This window comes from Herpailurus yagouaroundi, unplaced genomic scaffold (assembly GCF_014898765.1).
Source record: "Herpailurus yagouaroundi ecotype Mexico unplaced genomic scaffold, PumYag 184, whole genome shotgun sequence".
Lineage (NCBI taxonomy): Eukaryota > Metazoa > Chordata > Mammalia > Carnivora > Felidae > Herpailurus > Herpailurus yagouaroundi.
Window position 1 is genome coordinate 29,788,731 of NW_024412415.1, and position 20,103 is coordinate 29,808,833.

The 20,103-nt window shown below is 48.8% G+C and overlaps 2 protein-coding genes across 3 annotated transcripts in view; one reads left to right on the plus strand and one right to left on the minus strand.

Moving 5' to 3' along the window:
* ZNF609 (zinc finger protein 609) overlaps window positions 1-11,619 on the plus strand; it is a 215,384-nt gene extending 203,765 nt beyond the window's left edge. For both annotated transcript variants that reach the window (XM_040492963.1, XM_040492962.1), the window contains 6 exons: window positions 304-2,644; window positions 3,628-3,994; window positions 5,610-5,785; window positions 6,028-6,244; window positions 6,874-6,952; window positions 7,260-11,619. In XM_040492963.1, coding sequence (XP_040348897.1) covers window positions 304-2,644; window positions 3,628-3,994; window positions 5,610-5,785; window positions 6,028-6,244; window positions 6,874-6,947 — 3,175 coding nt within the window. In that variant the 3' untranslated portion in view covers window positions 6,948-6,952; window positions 7,260-11,619. The remainder of the gene's footprint in view (window positions 1-303; window positions 2,645-3,627; window positions 3,995-5,609; window positions 5,786-6,027; window positions 6,245-6,873; window positions 6,953-7,259) is intronic.
* A 2,206-nt stretch (window positions 11,620-13,825) lies between these two features.
* Window positions 13,826-18,168, minus strand: OAZ2 (ornithine decarboxylase antizyme 2). The gene is given in 6 exon segments (XM_040492179.1): window positions 13,826-14,213; window positions 14,470-14,555; window positions 15,436-15,611; window positions 16,869-16,949; window positions 16,951-17,026; window positions 18,155-18,168. Coding segments are annotated over 6 exon segments (564 nt in total). The 3' UTR covers window positions 13,826-14,082.
* Window positions 18,169-20,103: the final 1,935 nt, after the last annotated feature.

Sequence of the window (20,103 nt, forward strand, 5' to 3'; positions counted from 1 at the left end):
GACTATGTGGGTTTCACAAGGACCTTTCAGGTTGACATCGCAGTGAATGGCACTTTACAGCTTGTTCCCAGTTTGCCAGGGTTTGGGGAACTCAAATGTTGGGGAATGATGTACAGCTAACATGCAGATGGCACCCTAGGAGCTCACCACTTAACGCAGTTCCCATGGTTTCAAAAGTTCCTTTAACAAGTCATATTCATTGAAAATGATAGTTACCATCCGGACAGTTCTGGAGGCACCTAAACTGGTTTGAAGGTGTTTTCTCTTCTTAACAATATCTTGTTGTGTTTGCCCTTTGCCAAGGTTCTGTGACTCCCCCACCAGTGACTTGGAAATGCGCAACGGCCGGGGTAGAGGCAAACGCATGCGTCCCAACAGTAACACACCTGTCAATGAGACGGCCACTGCCTCTGACAGCAAAGGGACCAGCAGCAGCAGCAAAACCCGAGCAGGAGCCAATAGCAAAGGCCGTCGGGGCAGCCAAAATTCTTCAGAGCATCGCCCACCTGCCAGTAGCACCTCTGAGGATGTCAAGGCCAGCCCTTCCTCAGCTAATAAGCGGAAAAACAAACCGCTTTCAGACATGGAGCTGAATTCCAGCTCAGAGGACTCCAAAGGGAGCAAGCGTGTCCGTACGAATTCCATGGGCTCAGCCACTGGTCCCCTCCCTGGGACCAAGGTTGAACCCACTGTTCTAGACAGAAATTGTCCCTCCCCAGTCCTGATTGACTGTCCCCACCCAAACTGCAACAAAAAGTATAAGCACATCAATGGACTTAAGTACCACCAAGCTCATGCCCACACAGACGATGACAGCAAGCCAGAAGCAGATGGAGACAGTGAATATGGAGAGGAGCCCACCCTCCATGCAGACCTTGGGAGCTGCAATGGTGCATCCGTCTCACAAAAAGGTTCCTTGTCCCCTGCCCGTTCAGCTACCCCCAAAGTTCGGCTCGTAGAGCCCCACAGCCCTTCTCCTTCAAGCAAATTCAGCACAAAAGGCGTCTGTAAGAAAAAGCTTAGTGGGGAAGGGGACACAGACCTTGGGGCCTTATCTAATGATGGCTCTGATGATGGACCCTCAGTAATGGATGAAACAAGCAATGATGCCTTTGATTCTTTAGAAAGGAAGTGTATGGAAAAAGAAAAATGTAAAAAACCCTCTAGTTTGAAGCCTGAAAAGATTCCTTCCAAAAGCTTAAAGTCAGCGCGGCCTATTGCCCCTGCCATCCCTCCACAGCAAATCTACACCTTCCAGACAGCCACCTTCACAGCAGCAAGCCCAGGCTCCTCCTCAGGCTTGACCACCACAGTGGTCCAAGCCATGCCCAACAGCCCCCAACTCAAGCCTATTCAGCCCAAGCCCACTGTGATGGGAGAACCTTTCACAGTCAACCCTGCCTTGACCCCAGCCAAGGACAAGAAAAAGAAAGACAAAAAAAAGAAGGAGTCCTCAAAGGAACTCGAAAGTCCTCTGACCCCTGGGAAGGTGTGTCGAGCAGAAGAAGGCAAAAGCCCGTTCAGGGACTCCTCGGGAGATGGGATGAAAATGGAGGGGCTCCTGAATGGCTCATCAGACCCCCACCAGAGCCGACTGGCTAGCATCAAGGCAGAAGCTGACAAGATCTACAGCTTCACGGACAATGCCCCCAGCCCTTCAATTGGAGGCAGTAGCCGCATAGACAGCACTACTCCTACCCAGCCCCTGACTCCCTTACATGTAGTGACCCAGAACGGAGCCGAAGCCAACTCGGTCAAAACCAATAGCCCTGCATACTCCGACATATCTGATGCTGGGGAGGATGGGGAGGGCAAAGTGGACAGCGTCAAATCAAAGGACCCTGAACAGTTGGTTAAGGAAGGGGCTAAGAAAACTCTTTTTCCCCCTCAACCACAGAGCAAAGACTCGCCATATTATCAAGGCTTTGAGAGTTACTACTCTCCGAGTTATGCACAGTCTAGCCCAGGGGCTCTGAACCCCAGCAGCCAGGCAGGAGTGGAGAGCCAAGCTCTGAAGACAAAAAAGGATGAGGAGCCTGAGAGCATAGAGGGGAAAGTGAAGAACGATGTCTGTGACGAGAAGAAACCAGAGCTGAGCAGTTCCAGTCAGCAGCCTTCCGTCATCCAGCAGCGTCCCAACATGTACATGCAGTCTCTGTACTACAACCAGTATGCCTACGTGCCCCCGTATGGCTACAGCGACCAGAGTTACCACACCCACCTCCTGAGCACTAACACAGCCTACCGGCAGCAATATGAGGAACAGCAGAAACGGCAGAGCTTGGAGCAGCAGCAGCGGGGACTGGACAAGAAGGTGGAGTTGGGCCTAAAGGAGCGGGAGGCGGCACTCAAGGAAGAATGGAAGCAAAAGCCGTCGATTCCCCCAACTCTCACCAAGGCCCCCAGCCTGACAGACCTGGTCAAGTCAGGACCCGGGAAGGCCAAGGAGCCAGGGGCTGACCCTGCCAAATCAGTCATTATTCCCAAGTTAGACGACTCCTCCAAACTGCCCAACCAGGCCCCGGAAGGACTTAAAGTGAAGCTGAGTGAGGCCAGCCACCTAGGCAAGGAGGCCTCTGAGGCTAAGACAGGCGCTGAGTGTGGCCGACAGGCAGAGGTGGATCCAATACTCTGGTACCGACAGGTAACTATTCTGGGAGGAAACCCAAACACTGATAGTCTTTGTCTCTTTCTCACAAGTCCGGGCTCTCCTTATGTAGGGTGTCAGCAGAATACAGATTGGCGGGAGAAATCTATAATTTTAAAGATTCTTTACCTTTGTAAATCATTTTCATGTTTTTAAAAAGCAAGGTTACGTCAGTAAAAGGTGTTTTTCCCATCTGACAAGAGAGACCGAGGTAAGTTAGCTTGATTTGTGTAGGGTAACTTGTGACTTCACTAGCAGAGCCGCGATTAGAACCCAGGTATCTCAGTTCCTAGTTGGTGTTTCTTCCAGTATTTGGTTGTGTGGAATGGTGATCTCTCCATTTTCTAGAGTAAGTTACTACTCAGACTGAGTTACTTTCAAAAAGGTCTTATAGAGGGGTACCTGGCTGGCTCGGTCGGTGGAGCATGCGACTCTTGATTTCAGGGCTGCAAGTTCAAGCCACATTGAGTGTAGAGATTACTTAAATAAATAAAATTTAAAAAGAAAAAAAAAGATTTTATAGGTAAACTTAGAACTGAGAACTTGGTCTCACATCATGCTCTGCTCATGAGATTTAGAAAGTCTTCCCTTTCTTAGTGCCACAGTTAGACCTCCCTCCTCTGAGCTGGGCAACACTCACACCTCTCTGCTCCGGAGCTTCCTCTAAAGAAGTGAAACAACCTGAAATTCCTTGGAAAAGGAACAACTTCTTCTATTCAAGGACTCCTTTCCCCAGAATGCATATTCTCTCCTAGAGAAGACCCACTGATGGATTTTCCTTTTCCTTCTCCACATCTTGTTTCCTTTTGGGCAAGGAGGGGGGCAGGCTATTTTAAAAAAGCAGGAGGGACCAGAGTTAATTGTAAATATTCTGCCCCGGTGTCTAGTATTAGCTGCTCCAGTGTTTCTGCTGCGACCTCGAGCTTGAAGTCTCTCTCTTACCTATACAACACTCAGTGCTCATTCTGTGACTGTTGTAGGAAGCAGAGCCCCGGATGTGGACGTATGTCTATCCTGCCAAGTACTCGGACATCAAGTCAGAGGATGAGCGGTGGAAAGAGGAGCGGGACCGCAAATTGAAGGAAGAAAGGAATCGGAGTAAGGACTCTGCCCCCAAGGAGGATGGGAAGGAAAGCACAAGTAGTGACTGCAAGCTGCCCACGTCTGAGGAATCCCGCCTCGGGAGCAAGGAGCCCCGGCCAAGTGTCCATGTGCCTGTGTCCTCCCCCCTCACCCAGCACCAGTCCTACATCCCTTACATGCACGGCTACTCCTATAGCCAGTCCTATGACCCCAACCACCCCAGCTACAGGGGCATGCCTGCTGTGATGATGCAGAACTACCCAGGTACAGCACCCTTCTTCCCACTTGTGCTCTATTAACGGGGAGGGGAAATGAAGCACAGATTTCAGATCCAGAGTTTTCTTGCATGGCTCTAAGGCTTTTTTTTTTTTTTTAATGTTCATTTACTTTTGAGAGAGTGAGTGAGAATGCCAGAGGGACAGAAAGAGAGAAGAGGACAGAGGATGTGAAGTGGGCTTTGCACTGACAGCAGAAAACCTGACATGGGGGTCGAACTCACGAACTGTGAGATCATGGCTTGAACCGAAGTTGGATGCTTAACCAACTCAGCCACCCAGGCACCCCAGGCCCTAACGCTTATTGAAACTCAGATAGATGACTGTCCTGTTTTGAATGTAACATTCTGTGAGTGGTCAGTCTAGCCCCAAGCTCCTTGAATGACCCAAACTACAATCTGTGAGACCGCCTCTCCCTCCCTTGCTCCAGCTAGAGTCTTGCCTCTGTAGTCCATTTTCCTGGATAACTGAAGGCAAAACTCCCACTAAACCACTGCCATCTTCTCTCAGCTGGAACTGTTTTAAACACATACTCTACATTTTGCAATGTAGAAATACAAAAGAAACAGGGCTAGTTCTTCTTAAGGAGCTTCAACTTAATCGTAGCAGGAGAGACACATGGAACAAATAAAATTCAAACCAGGGCAATGCATGTATTCATTTATAAGACAGGTTCAGCTGCAAGGTTTGGAAGGCAGTGGGAGAGAGGAAGAGCTGTTTGAAATCAGAATGGAGGGGAAGTCCAATAGAAAACATTCAGCTTGGGAAAAATAAGCTCTTTATACTGCTGCCCATGACTTCTTGGGGAAGGGCACATTGTAGGGGTGTACATATTTAACTTGTTGGAAGAAAATGGTCCTCAACTCCACTCACTGGTTTCTGTTGCCCGAAGAGCCATGTGGGATGCTTCTGGGGTGAGAGAGCACTTCTTTCACTCCTCAGAGCTCCCACCTCCCTATTGGAGAGCAGCCTAAACAGTCTTGATACCCTGGCAGAACGTTATAAGGCACCAGTAAGCTTTTCAAACAGAGCTAGGAAATTGTGTCACCTGTGGTGTTCCTGTCTCCCTATTACCCCATCTGTCCATATAAAAATAATATTTACACTTGCTGAGCGCCTGCTCTGGGCCAGACACTGTGCTAGGTGGTTTATGTGCATTATCTTATTTCATCTTCCCTATGGAATAAGTATTGGTGTCTTCATTTTGATGGGAAGGAAACTGAAGCTCAGAAGGGTTGTTAATTTGCTTAAGGCTACCCAGCTGGTAAGTCTCAAGAGAGGTGCATTCAAAACCAAGGTTGTCTGACTCCAAATCCTATGATCTTTCCACTTCACCGTAATGCCCGTCCAAGATGAATCACGAGGGCTCTAGCGAAGCTGACTCCCCAAAAGTTGAGGACCCTGTTCCTAATATCCCGTAGCTAGTTTTGCCTCTAGAGCTCAGTAAAGAAAGGACAAACTAAAAGTTTCAGCCTGAAGACACTGTAGGGGGAAATATCTCAGCCTCTGCCTAGGAAAGCTGATGCCTGCCCTAACCGGGCTCACCAAAGCAGAGCTTCTTTCTTTTACTTCTCTCATTGACTGCTTTATTTCTCCTTCCCCAGGTTCCTACCTACCTTCCAGCTACTCTTTCTCCCCATATGGCAGCAAAGTCTCAGGGGGTGAAGATGCTGACAAGGCACGAGCCAGCCCCAGTGTCAGTTGTAAATCCAGCTCAGAGTCCAAAGCCCTGGACATCTTGCAGCAGCACGCCAGTCACTACAAGAGCAAGTCTCCCACGGTAAGTGGCACTGGCTGCTCCCAGAACCCAGGAAGGCCAGATCCAGGCTCTGGAGAAGGTGGGCAAGCGCAGGTCTTAACTACAGTGCAGCCTGGCTGACTTTGACTCTGGCGTCACCAGGCAACTCCATGATTCTTAGGTGTCCTGCGTTTGTAAGGAATCATAGCGTGGGCTCAGAGCATCTTGCTGTCGTGTGTGTGTCTCACAACAGTGCTTTGTGTCTGCTTTTTTTTTTTTTCCAGATAAGTGATAAAACGTCTCAGGAGAGAGATCGGGGAGGCTGTGGGGTGGTTGGGGGTGGTGGCAGCTGTAGCAGCGTCGGGGGAGCAGGCGGGGGTGAAAGAAGTGTAGACCGGCCCCGCACCTCCCCTTCTCAGCGCCTGATGTCCACACATCACCACCACCACCATTTGGGGTACTCGTTGCTCCCAGCGCAGTACAACTTACCCTACGCAGCAGGTAAGCCTCCTTCCCCTACTTTTCTTTTTCTTTTTTTCTTTTTTTTTTTTTTTTTAAGATTTTAAGTAGTCGCTACACCCAACATGGGACTTGAACTCACAACCTGAAGATCAGGAGTCTCATGCTCTACTGACTAAGCCAGCCAGGTGCCACCCCACCACCACCTATCTTTTTGACTCCATCCCAGTAGCATAGTAGCATTGCCCACAGCACAGGACCCCCAGCAAGAATCCTTTTTTTTTTTTGTCTCTTGTTGAGCTTCTAATCTGCCCAGGATCTTAGCCTTCTTCAGACAGTCATTGAAGCATATGACATTTATTTCTTCCCTTGGAGCTTAGGGACTCTCAAACTACTCTAGAAAATTGGCTTTGATATTCAGAAGAATAAGGACCAGGTGTTCCCACAGCCAGAGAGAAACAAGCAGCTGAAAAATAGAGCTTTACTACACTATCCGCAGCCACTCTCTCTGGCCAAGTATCAGATTTTATTCTGTCAGCACCCCAAAACTCAGTGGAGCCAGGAATTTAAGGAGAAACTCCTCCCAATACCCTCCCATCTAATAATGAGAAAGTGTTTAATCAGAGAGTTCTGGGAGAGTTACACTAAACATGCCGTCCTCTCTCACTCAGGGCTTTCTTCTACAGCCATTGTTGCCAGCCAGCAAGGCTCCACTCCCTCACTCTACCCACCCCCGCGGAGGTGAGAATGGTAAGTCACTTTTTAATTGGGGACAACACCTAGAACAGGGATAGTTGATAGGTATCACAGAATCCCTGTGGAGCCTAAGTGAGGGAAAGCCATGTGGGGTCAGTGGTCTGGAAATGGTGGACCGCCGGCCAGGCCTCTTGTACAAGCCTCCCATTGAGCCATGTGCGTCTGAGGAGAGCTGTGGAACACAGGTATCCCCTTGGGGCCAGGAGTGGCCTCCCTGCAGTTCGTTTTCTCGGAGCGCCACCTTGTGGTTGTTACACCAAAAGGCTGAGTGCCTGGTTATCTGTCCATGTTTCCCTTGCAGAACACCAAGTGCCCGGATAAAGTCAGCTTCACGGGCCCGGACTGGCTCGCCCAAGGAGGTGCTGGAGGTGCCATTTAGACATCAGTTAAATGGTGTTGATCATCCTGTTTGCCGTTCCCACCATGACCGAAGGCAGACCCTTGGCTATCTCACCTCCACCAGATCCCTGGACTCCCCAACCCTCCCTCTTCCTCAGGAGCTGGAGAGCTGGTACTTAGCAAAAATATTTATTCTCTCGGCCACAGTTGAGACTGTTGTGGCCTCTGTGGAGATGAAGGCACGGGGAGCAACCAGGGGAACATGGCCTCAGCCCAGAGAAGTAACTGCTCCGTTCCCCAAGCCCCTGGTCAGCTGCCAGAGCAGTGCCAACCCCCACCCCCAGGGAGGGACTCACAAGTACTGGGTAAGGTCTGAAGACAGCACAGCAGCCATACCCCTGTCATTACCACAATCACCAGATCCTGCATCTCCCCAGCAGTTTGGGCCCTGGGAACTGGCAGCATGTGGAGGAATTAGAATCTCAGGAAAGAAATTGGGGGCTGTTTTCTCTGTACTTGTGAAAACAAAGTCTTCACCCATGAAGACCTCTCCCCTCTCATGTGAGCACATATAAATGCTCAGAGCCTAGCCTGGAAAGGAAGACCAAGGCATTTGCCTCACCATGGCCCTGGGATACCTGTCAGGCAGAGGGCTGAGGTCCCAACACCAGCACAGGGCTCCCCGGGGATACTTGGGAGTGAGCTGGAGCATGAATGGAGTCTGTGAAAAAGAACCTGCATCCCCACTAAGTCCTGCTGCTTCTAAGCCCCCAACTCCTTGCCCTTTTCTCTCTCTCCTCCTTACCCCTTGGTGCCTTTCCCAGGGGGATCCCCATGCTGATCTCTCCTTCTCTTTTCCACTGCTTGGCTCTTAAGACTCAGGCAGGTAAAACAGTATTCCCCCCAGCATGGGGAGCTTTGGAGTCTGCCAGGTCACCTTCGGGCAAGGCCCAGGAGGGAGGCCCTGGGAGCACCCAGCAGTTCTTAGAGGTGTCTTGTCCATTCAGCCATCTGAGTATCCTCCTCATTTAGGGCCACAAATATATACAGCCCAGTTCCTCTGTATACAAGTACATGATTTTATATAGCTCAATCTATAACCCCATGTGTGCCAATATCAGCTGTGTTTCTTTGTTAACACACGTTTTTGTTTTAGGGGCCACTGGCCATGGAAAGTTACGGGTTCCTTAGACCCTGGGATAACACATCCAAGCCATTACTCCTCAGAGCCAGAGTGTACTCAGTGGAGCTGTGCTATGAGGCAGCAGACATTTCTCTGCTCTCCTTAGAAATGCAGTCTACCAGCCCAGCTTTATGCTCTTTGCCCTGGGAAAGTGACCATGATTTGGTAGCTTTATTGGAGTCACTTCTTCCCCAAGGTATGAGGAGCTTTAGCTCTTATTGTGCTTTTGGGGTATCATCCCTTTGTTCTCCTTGGCTATCTTTCCTTGACCTTCTGGATTGAGAAAGACTGACATACACCAGCCTAAGGCTAGAGAAGGGTATTTGTGACCAGAGTGCCAAAGTGACCATTTAAGAGCAAGGACTTGGCTCGGACTCCATTTGGGGCATGGGGGTGGAAGACAATAAGCACAATGCCCAGCAGAGGCTGCTTTCCAAGAGCCCTGGCTTAAGGTCGTTTGCCAAGAGGAGCCCCTTTCACCTATAGACCTCTCCTCTAGGCTTTCATGTCAGTTGTTTTTGTTCAAGTTGGGTTGAATCCTTCCCAAAACCCACTGTTTTAGACCACTTTGCAGGCCCCCAAGCAGCCTCCCTTTTCCCCATCATTCCCTCTACCTCCTGCTAAACCCAGAGGGCAGGGCTCTGGGCAGTGACTTCCCTTTCTTCCTTGGAAGTAGTTGGTTTGGACACCTTCACCCCACCTAACCTGAGTCACCCCCACCAAGAGGATGACTCTGAATTTCAGCCTGATTGTACCCTCCCAGACTCCTGTGGGGTGGAGCCAAGGGCCCATCTCTGTTCCTGTTTGTTTTTAAATATTGTTATGTGTTTTGTAACTGTGGCGCTGGCTTACAGCGTGCTCTGTACATATTGTAAAGAAACCGTTGGAGTAATTTTCTTTCCCATTGGGCAGGCCTGGCCCCACATTCCTGCCCCTTCCACTTGGTTCTGTAACACAGAGAAGAGGAACTTCTGTCTTAGCAGGGCAGCCTTGGGTTCTGCAGAAGGGAATTTTTTTTTCCTTACAAAGAAACATTTGGCTCTCTGATCCTTATATCCAAGTCTCCCTAGAAGGGTAGGAGCTGAGCTCCCAGAAGAGCAGGTAAAAGCAACAATGGCAGAATAGCACTGTCTTTTCCCGGTCCCTGCTCCTTGCCAGGTCCAGTCTTCCCTCCCTGAAATAACATGCAGCAGCTGCATCAACGAAGGAAGCAGAGATCCTTGACAAGTGCTGAGTGAAGGATCTGCTGTCCACCTCCAGCCTCTATGGAGAGGAGGCACACAGGTAGGAGTACCTGTGGCACCCATGACTTGCTCAGAGAGATGAGACACTCAGCAGGGATTCCACCCCATGAGCAAAGGCTGGAATAGCTTGCTGGGACCAAGACCACCAGACCAAAGCTCTCTATGAACCACCTCTGCCCCTTCACAAACCTCGTTCACCGGGGCTCCACACAGAGGACCTACAGGGAGGGAGCCTCATCCCCAGTTAGGACAGCCAGGGCTGGGAGAGCTGCTCTTTAGGGTTCACATCTGCTTCCTCACTTAAGGTGTGCCGGTTTCCGTCATCCCCCTTCCCTGCCTGTACATGTATGTGTACATGTACAAAGTTCCCTTCTCTTACCTCATTCCCTCCACACGTCTCCAGGTCAAATGACCACAGGCAGAATGGTTAAGAAGGCACCCCATGAAATGAAATGGTGATTCTTGAATATTCTCTCCGGGCTCCAAGGGGAGGGTGAGAGGATGTGGTTTTGGGGGTGGGAGGGTGAGACTGTAGAAGGGCTAGAGTTACTGTACACGGGCTTTGAGGTCACCCTTGTTGCTCATTATGCTGTGTACCCTGTTACCATCCCAATGTCTACTCTCCTGCCCCTGTGATTTAACTGGGCAGCTAGTTGGCCCCATAATTCTGGGCCTTTGTCATTTGTTTTACTACTAGGGCATCCCAGGAAGCTCTCTGATGATCCTCTGCCATGGGCCCCTCCTGGGATCAAGCCCCTCCCAGGCCCCGCCCCCAGCCCCTCTTGCCCCAGCCCACCCGCTTGCCTTGGTGCTCAGCCCCCCATTGGGAGCAGGTTGGGGCGAGCTGGAGGCCCGGGCTGGAGGGGCAGTGTTGCTGTTCATAGCTTTTGTTCCATTGGCGTTGCTCTGTTGGATTTAATTTCAGTCTTCCTGATTCTTCCCTTCTGTAAAGTGTACATTACCAAGTTCCTTGTTTTTTATATATATATATATATAAATATATATATATACAAACTGTACTCTTTTTGCCTTTGTACATTCAGGCAAGAAGAGAAAATAAATCTTTTTAAGAGACAATCACAAATCTGTGAGGGCTGCTGGTTATTTCTCTTGGAGTTTGCTGCTGAGCTGCCTCCTCCTCCTTCCCTGCTTTTCTGTTTTCCCTCAGCTTTCCTGATCTTCCTGGTCCTGCTCCATATGCATCCTCAGCTCCACCTTCCCTGGCTGATGGCAAACTGTTGAATCCAGTGTCCAGACTACCTGCCCTTGAGCCCTTTCTTGCCCAGTGGTGTTTTACAGCTTGGCCACTGGCTTATCCAGGGCTTTATCCTGTGCCCTGGCCTCTCCTGTCTTCCCCCTTAGACCCCATTCACCAAAGTGGCTTTGGACCCCTCAAGTACCCTGAGGTCTATCCCCCCGGAGGCCCTGGCTTTGGACACTCACTTGTGAAACTATGCAGCTGGGAGCTCTCTAAGAGTTTGCACTACTTGAACTGCCTGGGAGTTAGAACGGATGGTTTTTAGGAATGAGAGAGAAACTGTCCCCTAACATTCCCACCCCCTCCCCAATTCCAGCCTCCAGAGTGCTCTGATCCAGAGCCCAGAGAATCATTCCTGGCTGGAGGACTCCTATGGCTACCCCATCAGAACAAGGGCTAAGGATTTAGGAGTCCAGAGCATTTGATCAGAATTTCAGAGGGTGGTATATTCTCAAACACAGCCCAACCAAACCATTGTTCTGCCTCTTGAATTTTCTCCTTTTCCTCTGATCTCCTGCTCCCCTTTTTTTCCCCTTTCTCTCTACTTCCTTTTCTTAATTGGCTTTGGAATTGAAGTATATTTTTAAATTATTTGTTGTATTTATTGAATAAAGTTTTTAATGTCCCTGTTCTTAAATTTAGACTTAGTTTGCCTTTCACATATCCTCCCTATCCCATTCCATCACCCCTCAAAATATTAACACCTTCTAAGTTACTTTTTTGATTGGAGTGCAGCTTTTGGGCACCATATTTCTTTCCTGCCAGGGGTCCTATCTAGCAAAATTTCTTTTTCCAAAAGGAAAGCTTAACTGAGGGCCTGGGTTTCCAATTCAACGCTTCTAACTCTAGCTGTATTGAAGGGGGTCCATCAGCAGATGACAGCAGAACCTCCAATGTGTTTGTTTCCTATCAGTTTGAAGGACTGCGTTTGATCTTGGTTCTTTATTCCTGTCTTGTAGATTCCCCAAGTCTGAGTTCAACATAATCCTAAACTGCCTACATTAACTTGGCCAATGTCCGCATTCATGCAGACCTCTGCTGTAGGTATCTCACAGCAGTGACCGTTTTTCATTCGCTGCCTCTAGGGGTTATATCCATGGAGGACAGATTTAAGTCCTTCCCATTTCCGTTGAATATCCAGCCCCAGACCTTCCCCTAATACTGTAGAAGATGGAGGTATTGCGCTCATTTTTATGAATATCAGGTGGAGTCCAAAGTTAGTAACTTGGCCAGTGTGAAAACACAAGTGCCACACAGAACACTATGAAAATGGGCCAAAGACTCAGAAAAACTAAGGACAGCCACAGCTCAACAGCAGATAGTTCCAAAGCTATAGGAAGAAAAACCTGTCCATCACTTGGGAAAACAGAAGCAAAAGAGAAAAAAATGATAGTAAGCGCTTGAAAAATTCAAGGGACACCTGGCTAGCTCAATCGGTACAGCATGTGACCCTTGACCTAAGGGTTCTGAATTCGAGCTCCCCACGTGTAGCCTACTTTCAAAGGGGGGTGGGGGGGACTCTAGCTCCCTACAGTGCCACTGAGAGCTTACTCATCCAGCTAGTGGTGCAAGGGGAATGGCAGCCACACCTTTCTAGGGAAGGTATGTGCTGCTTCCTTCAAACACCTCCAGAAATGGGAATGTCAGGCATCTCCATGCAAAAGCCGAAACCCAGTTTCAGGACCCAGCCTCCTACACAAAAGGAAAACACTAAGAACAACCTGGATCCTGGGTATAGACTCTATTCTGGATGAAGCAGATGTGTACATACCTCTCTAGGGGGGTACTGGCAGTTTGTCCCAGGCGCCTAGCAACTGTGTTTTGCAGTATAATGGTGGCCCCAGAAGCCTCAGCTGGTTTATCTGTCCTGATGCACTGCAGCGCTTTTCCTGAGAAGCATGTATCACACCCCTGCTACGTTAGGCTCTAGACTCAAAAGAGTAGTGGTAGAAAGCTGGTCCTGGTACAGGAATGAAAAACAGACCAACCACAACTTTAAATCAGTTTATTGACACATTAACACAACACACTTGCCTCCCTGACACCCCCACCCCCCTCACCCAATCTAGATCTCTCCCCCCTTCCTCCCCCCTTAGGATGAGCTGTTCAGTGAAAACAGAAAAGGGCAGGCCACTTCTACACCCCCAAGCCCTATGGGGCAGGGTCTCAGGCACTACTCAGAACCTGTTGAGAAGAGGGGCAGTCAGCACTATGTTCGGCCAGGCAGAGGCATCCAGTCCCTAAGAGCAGATTCCCACACAACCCCCAGGCCCTGAGTTGCTTATTCCTCTTCCTCTCTGCTCTTTGTGACCCTAGGAAAGAGACACCTTGGGTCCTGGGCCTACAGCCAGGAGCAAGAACTCCTGGCTATGATTTGCAAATTGGGAGTTTGGCTAGTGTTTTAAGGCCCAGGCACCCCAAAGAAAGCCCTGGTGGTGGGAGTGAACTTCAATGCCCCTATTTGAAATGCACTGATAACATTAAACAGATTAAGCCAGCTTAACCAAATGCCAGAACAACACTAAGCTGTAAAGGAGGGGGTGAGACCTGGTTTCTCCAGGCCAGACACAAATGCACACAGAAGAGCCCAGGTAGAGTGTCGAAAAACTCAAGGACACAGCCCAGGGGCTGAAAAGCCTATATTCAGGAGTCCTGGGTTGACAGGAAGCAAGGAAAGAAAATACACAGTCTTAAAAACCAAAAAAGAAAGCCCAACAACAGCAGGGGAACCTGAGCCTGACAGTGCCGTCCACCAGCCCCCCAAGCCTTGCCCCTGGACCCAGACAGTCCCTCCCCGTCTAGGCAATGTCCTCCCCTAGGCTAGATAGAGCACATCACACAGCGCAGTTTAAAAAGCTTCTAATGCCAGTTCATAAACATCTTCATTTACTATTGGTGATTACATGTGAATAATAGGTTTATACTGTTCTTTATGGAAAACAATTTCAACAAGTCAACTCGGAGAACACAATAGGCAACCCTCACCCTGAGCCCCTCAGCGTCCTTCCCTAGACAGCAAGGAGCCCCCTCCTCTGTCCCAGGGCTGCCTAACTTCCCCTCTCCCCCCACTGTGGCTCTTGGGCAAAGCATCCTCTGACCATTAGTCCTCATCGGACAAGTTCTGGTCCAGGGGGTAAACCATGAACATCACATCTGGCCGAGAGGGAACACAGGGATGGCCTGGACGCACAATCTCAAAGCCCAAGAAGCTGAAGGTCTTCAGGAGTGGAGCTGTAGGAGAGTGTAAAAAGGATTCTGATAAACCAAGAGTAGGTTCAAATCAAAGGAAAACAAGAAACAAAGCTACAATAAAGAAGTACTAGACCTTTACTTATATAGACCCTTCAAAAGCACTCCCACCCCTATGATTTCCCAGGGTTTATAAGGCAAACTCAAAAGCCCTACTTCACGCAGTAAGAAGCCCCTTTTCCCCTCACTAGTTGCCCGCTGTCTGGGCAGTAGGTCTCAGGCTGTTTGGACTCCTCACCTCTGTCTTCCCGGCCCTTCCTGAAGCAGATGAAGACGTAGTTCACTTTCATCTTCTCTTCAGCAAACTCTAGCAGTGCTAACAATCTGCCAGAAGCAAAGAAAACAACTCAGGCCCACTACCACCTCTCTAGACTTTCCACTCCCCACACTCAAAAAAAGGCTTCTCTGAGGCTCACAGCCAGTATTATAAATAAGGAACCTCCAGGGAGAAGTTTCTTATTTCGAGAGCTGGAGTTCAGAAAAAAATAAGCCACAATCCCAAAGAAAAAAGTTACTGAATTATCTCTTACTGGAGTAAGGATTCTTCATCTGAAATTAACAGTGTTAACCAACTTCACTAACGCAGCTCACAAGACAGCAGGGGGTCGAGCAAGACAGCCTGGTTTTTCAGGGGTCTTCTAAAGTTGCCAAGTTTGATGACCACCTGCTACTGAGATGGACTCTGGGTCCTAACACTGCCTAATAGGATTTCCTCAAGAGACAGGGGCCATCAAGAGAACTCTATCTTCAAAATAAAAAAAATTAAAAAAAAAAAAAAAAACCCACACCCAAAAAAAAAAAAAAAAAAAGAACTCTACAAGACTGTTTCTTACACACCTGACTGCCTTGGAGGGCCTGGCCTTGCCCAATCTAATGAAATCCCACTGTATCTCAGAGCTTCCTGGCCTTTTGAACTGCATCACTGTATGGTGGCTCAAGGGGGATTTAATGTCTGCTGAGAAGAGCAAACCAAGGGGTGATTAAATGACAGGGATTTGGTTAATGTGATAATGATTCCCTTTAACTATAACCTATGGCAGGCCTGTTTTACTGGCTAAAAATAACTTGTACAAAATGTTATCTGCTTGGGAAACCTAGAGCTAGGGAAGAAGGCAGACTCCCTAATTCATCTGTTATCCCCAATAAGCACATGCCTTTCTCTGGAATGGGCCCTCCTTCCCCTCCCCCAGCACTTGCTCCTTACCCTTCTTTGCTCCCATCAGCTAATAATCCATCTGGGATTTCTACAAACAGGCTCTGGCTGGACAGGACTGCATCCCAGGAAGAGACTTTCACCTCAGTGACCTCATACTGGAAGTGGACAATGTGAGGTTTTCCATCGTTCACAGGGAGGTCCTGGGTCACAGTGAGCTTCTCGTCCTGGGAGGAGATCAGATCAGAGGACCAGATCACTACCGCTCTGGCCACATTATAGGCCCCCTAACCTAGGTGGGTCCTGGGAGTCTTCTTGGGCCAATCTCAGGGTAGCATGGGATAAACAGCACTGAAAATATAGTGCTGCATGCTGGCTAAATAGAGCCATCCATCACTCATCAGGCACAAAGACAAGTTGATGGCAGCAAAAAGCCAGCATAATGGGAAAGGAAATATTTACCAAATGTCCATGAGATGCCAAGTTCTGTGCAAGGTGCTTTCCCATTTTTCAATCACCACCTCAAGTATGTGAAGTAGTTACTAATATCCCCATTTAAAATCTGACACACTGGGGCCCAGAACAATTAAGCAACTGACCCAAGGTAGTAAATGGCAGAGTTGAGACTCAAACCAAGTCTCCCTGATTCTAAGCCCATGTGTGTCCCCCACCCCAACATCATGCTCTTTCTTCCCCTTCTCTCTCTGAAAGAGCAACATTAGCAACGAATGAAAATATATGTGAGGGTCTGGCTGGGGCCCAGCTCAACCAAAGCCTGCTTCCAGGTAGACTGCAGGGTCAATGTTGTCTCCCCTGGGCACAGTCTCAAGAGACCAGAACTCAGCCACCCTGCGACCTTTCAATGCCAATCTTAGGGAGAAGCTAAACTTCTGGGCCTCAACCACAGGAGATTAAAAGGCAGCAAAGGGCTGACTGCACTAGCCCAGATCATTCTCAGGCCAGAGACTGCCAGCAATCTCTTAAGCTCTTGGGATGTACCCTATGCTGCCAGAATGACAGATGATGGAGCTGCAAAGCCCCTTCTCATTACCCCCTGCTACACTACCTGCCCGCCCCCTATCAGGCTAGTATGGGATGGACAGGAGAATGCCTAATAGTCTCTGACAATGGGAAAACTGCTCCTCCTGGCCCTTGGTACCTCAAGAGAAACTGAGGAGTCACACCAAAAAGAGTTCTTGCACCCCTCCCATTCATCATTCTCCCACCCACTCAGGACCCTGAACTGGCACTGAAGCGCTGACCACCAAGCTGAGAAGATGGCAGTGTTTGCTGGTGCACATATCCTCCCCTCCTAGTACTCCCCAAAAGCCACACGGCAGCCTCCACTGAAAAAGTTCTTCCCGATCCCCTACTGGCCTGCCTTAAGGGAAGACCAAAGGGCCTCAATTACTGCCCTTAAGCAGCAGCTCAGTGGTATCCGAGAGGGCTCTGCTCCAAGCCTTCCAGCCCAGAGTCCTCCTTACCTTATATATTAGAGCTGAGAGAGAAGGATCCCTGCCGCCCCCTCGCCCACCGGGGATCTTCGACAGTGGGTGAGGGGCATCAGGAGCACCACAGAGGCCCCGGAACAATGTGCCTGCAGCACTGGAGCTGGGGACAGTTACTCAAAGGCAAAATACTACTGCAAGAGACAGAGAAGGTAAGACCGTAAACACCAAGACTTGAAGACTCATCTCAACATCCCCTCCAACCCCTACCCGGTTCTCCCTAAACAAGCACTACACCACTGCCCCCATCCTTTTGGCTTTAGCTTCCAGATGTAGTCTGCCCTCTTAAAGCACACCCATCCTCGTGTAGAAAGCAGGGGGAATCCCAGAAGTGCTAAGGGAGTCAGTTGGACATATCTGACCAGAGGAGCACCTGTTAAACATCAAACCAATCTCTGTGGCACTGACAAACCTTGAGAGGAACCAGATCCTGGCTTGCCTTCAAGGCCTAGAACCCTGTACCCCCACCAGTCCCTTTCCTTACCCTAACTGTGTCTCAACAACCTATGTGACAGAATCTCAAAATCTATACAGTCACTTCTGGCTGGAGAGGCATATAGGCCTCAAGATACCACATGGATGGGGTACCATGTCCTTGAGGACCCAAGGCCACTTTTCCTCCCCAATCTAAACAAAAGAACTGAACAAGAAGACAATGACGCAAATCTCTCCACGGTCAAGAACTGAATTAAATCCAGGGATCTGACTTCCAGAGAAGAGGTACACTGTAGTACAGAGTATTATGTTCTGAGCTTGTCCCTGGTATGCCACCAAATGTTGGGCTTCCTTGCCCTTTGCTAGACTCTAACCAGGGCATGGGTGTTTAGATTATACGGACACGACTGGTATGGACACTCAGGTACATGTGTATCAAGGATGGGGTGTTGCTAGAAGGTAGATTTGCTGGGAACTAAGTAAGAAAGCCAATAATCAGATGGATCAGAGAGGGTGAAAGGCTCTTCAAGGAGCTCCCTGTGATCTCCAGGTGTGTACTCTTACTGCCACCATGATTTTCAGGTGGACCCTACAGGGCTCCAGATCTGCTCCACTGCCTTCTCTGAATCCAATTTAGTAGTTTCTTAAGCTGAGATGTAGCTCACTTCACAGGACAGCGGCAAGTGAAGCAGGGAAAGAAGCAGACTGCGTGTACACAACTCAGCAATAGGTCTGTCCCTTGGCCCCAACACCCCAGGCAGCAGGCAGCTGGAATGCAATGGATAACATATAGGAGGACACTGCAGTGGGTGCTGGAGCCAGCTCACAGGACTGTGCCCATCTCTTCCCAACTGTGTGTTTAATGAGGTCATGCTGGTAGCTTGAATGGCTCTGGGGGAAGTATTTAGATCCACAAAAATCATCAAATGCTAGAAGTCAAGGCTCCCCCCCTCCCACCCCCGCCAAAAGGCGGCTGCAAAATAATGCAAGGCCCCATTCTTCACACTATTTGCTTTATACGGCATGCCAGATTTGAGTTCTTCACTTGGGCTCAGAGTGACAGAACTGAACTCACACCTAACACGGCAATGGTACAATAACGCAAAGGGCATCCAGCTAAGATCCTCAGTACTAAGAGACAGCTGAGACAGGAAGTCCAAACCCTTCACTGCTCTAGCTCAGCTCCCCTTTCTCTCAAGGATTTCAACCAGGGGCCTGAAATTACACTTAGAAATTTCATTGGGAGATGGAGTTCCCAGGGCAATGTCAGTGGGCCCGGAGCAGCATCAACACCTGGAGGTAAAAAAACACATACACCATTTCCTGCCTCTGGAAAACCTCAGGCCATCCTCATCTCCCCTACTCTTAGCCTCAGTAACAGAGGAAGCAGAAGAAGCATGACTGAGGATTATGCTCTTTCCAATGAGGGACTTATTTTCTACTGAGGACAAAGAACGATTATAATGCCCCCATTCCAATGTGTTAAGGGATAGAATAATAGAGTATCCAGACCACAAAAAATTATGACGGGGGGGGGGGTTTCCCAAGCAAAGGTAAACACACAAACACTACCCCCCCCCCCCCCCACAGTAAGTTCTGTTCCCATTCCCTAGGGACCACTTCAGGCCTCTGTTGAGGTTCCTGCAGGAGCACCAGGAAGGCTGGGCCACTGAAAGCCACCAGGAAAGCTGGCTTGCCTGTAGGTCAGTGGAGCTACCTAAGAACTGGGCAGACCTCTCCTCTGGGGTAGAAAGATGAGATGTAGCCTTTTATACCAGAACTGCATGGGTTCACAAAACCAGATCACCAAAGCCCTTGCACTTCTAGAATTTTGGTGCCAATTTCTCAATCTCAGACTTCTACTTCCAGAGAAATTATTCTTCCCCGGTCTTTAGATGAGAGAGCTACATTCAACCCTTGATGGGCATTCCAACCATCATCTTGATTATGAGCTAATTTTTACTTGCAAATGTCATAAGCAATGGGGCCAACTCAATGAAATGATCAGAATAAGGTGGATTATTTTTTCTAGATCCAGAATCCCCTTGTCTTCTTCCTAGAAATAATCCCTAGAGCCTGCCCTATGTCCAGCACTAACCTATGTGCTCACTCCTCTTAAAGTAAATGCAAGAAGTCTATTCCAAGGTGACAAATCATTTACTTCTCCCACTCTTACACAAGGCTCCTGGAAACTCCTCCTCCTACCCCACAAAGTCTGCATGAGAAAGTAAGTGTCTGTGAGTGAGGGTGGACGGGTGTTTCCGGTCCCCATCCTGAGATCCACTTCCAGTTCCCTACCAGAAACAGCTACAGTTTAGGATAAACCTAGGAGACTGGAGATCACAGTCAACAACCCTCTTCATTGTCCATCATAATGGATCTGCTTTTAGTTATTTGCTGTGAATGGCAAATTGCTTCTCTTTCAAAAAACCTGATTGCCATTTCTGAAGTGAGAAGAACAGGAAGATGGGTATATACATGGTGGTTAAAGAAATTAAGGGGCATGAACAGCAATCAGGCAAGAGAAAGAAATACAAGGCACTCGGTCACTATTTGTAGATGACATGCTACTCTATACAGAAAACCTCAACACCTTCACCAATAAACTATTAGAATAAATGAATTTAGTAAGGTTGCAGGATACAAAATCAATTCAATTTATATAAATCTGTTGCATTTATATATACTAATAACTACCAGAAGGAGAAATTAAGAAAACCATCCCATGTACAATTGCATGAAAAAAAAAAAAATAGAGGGGTGCCTGGGTGGCTCA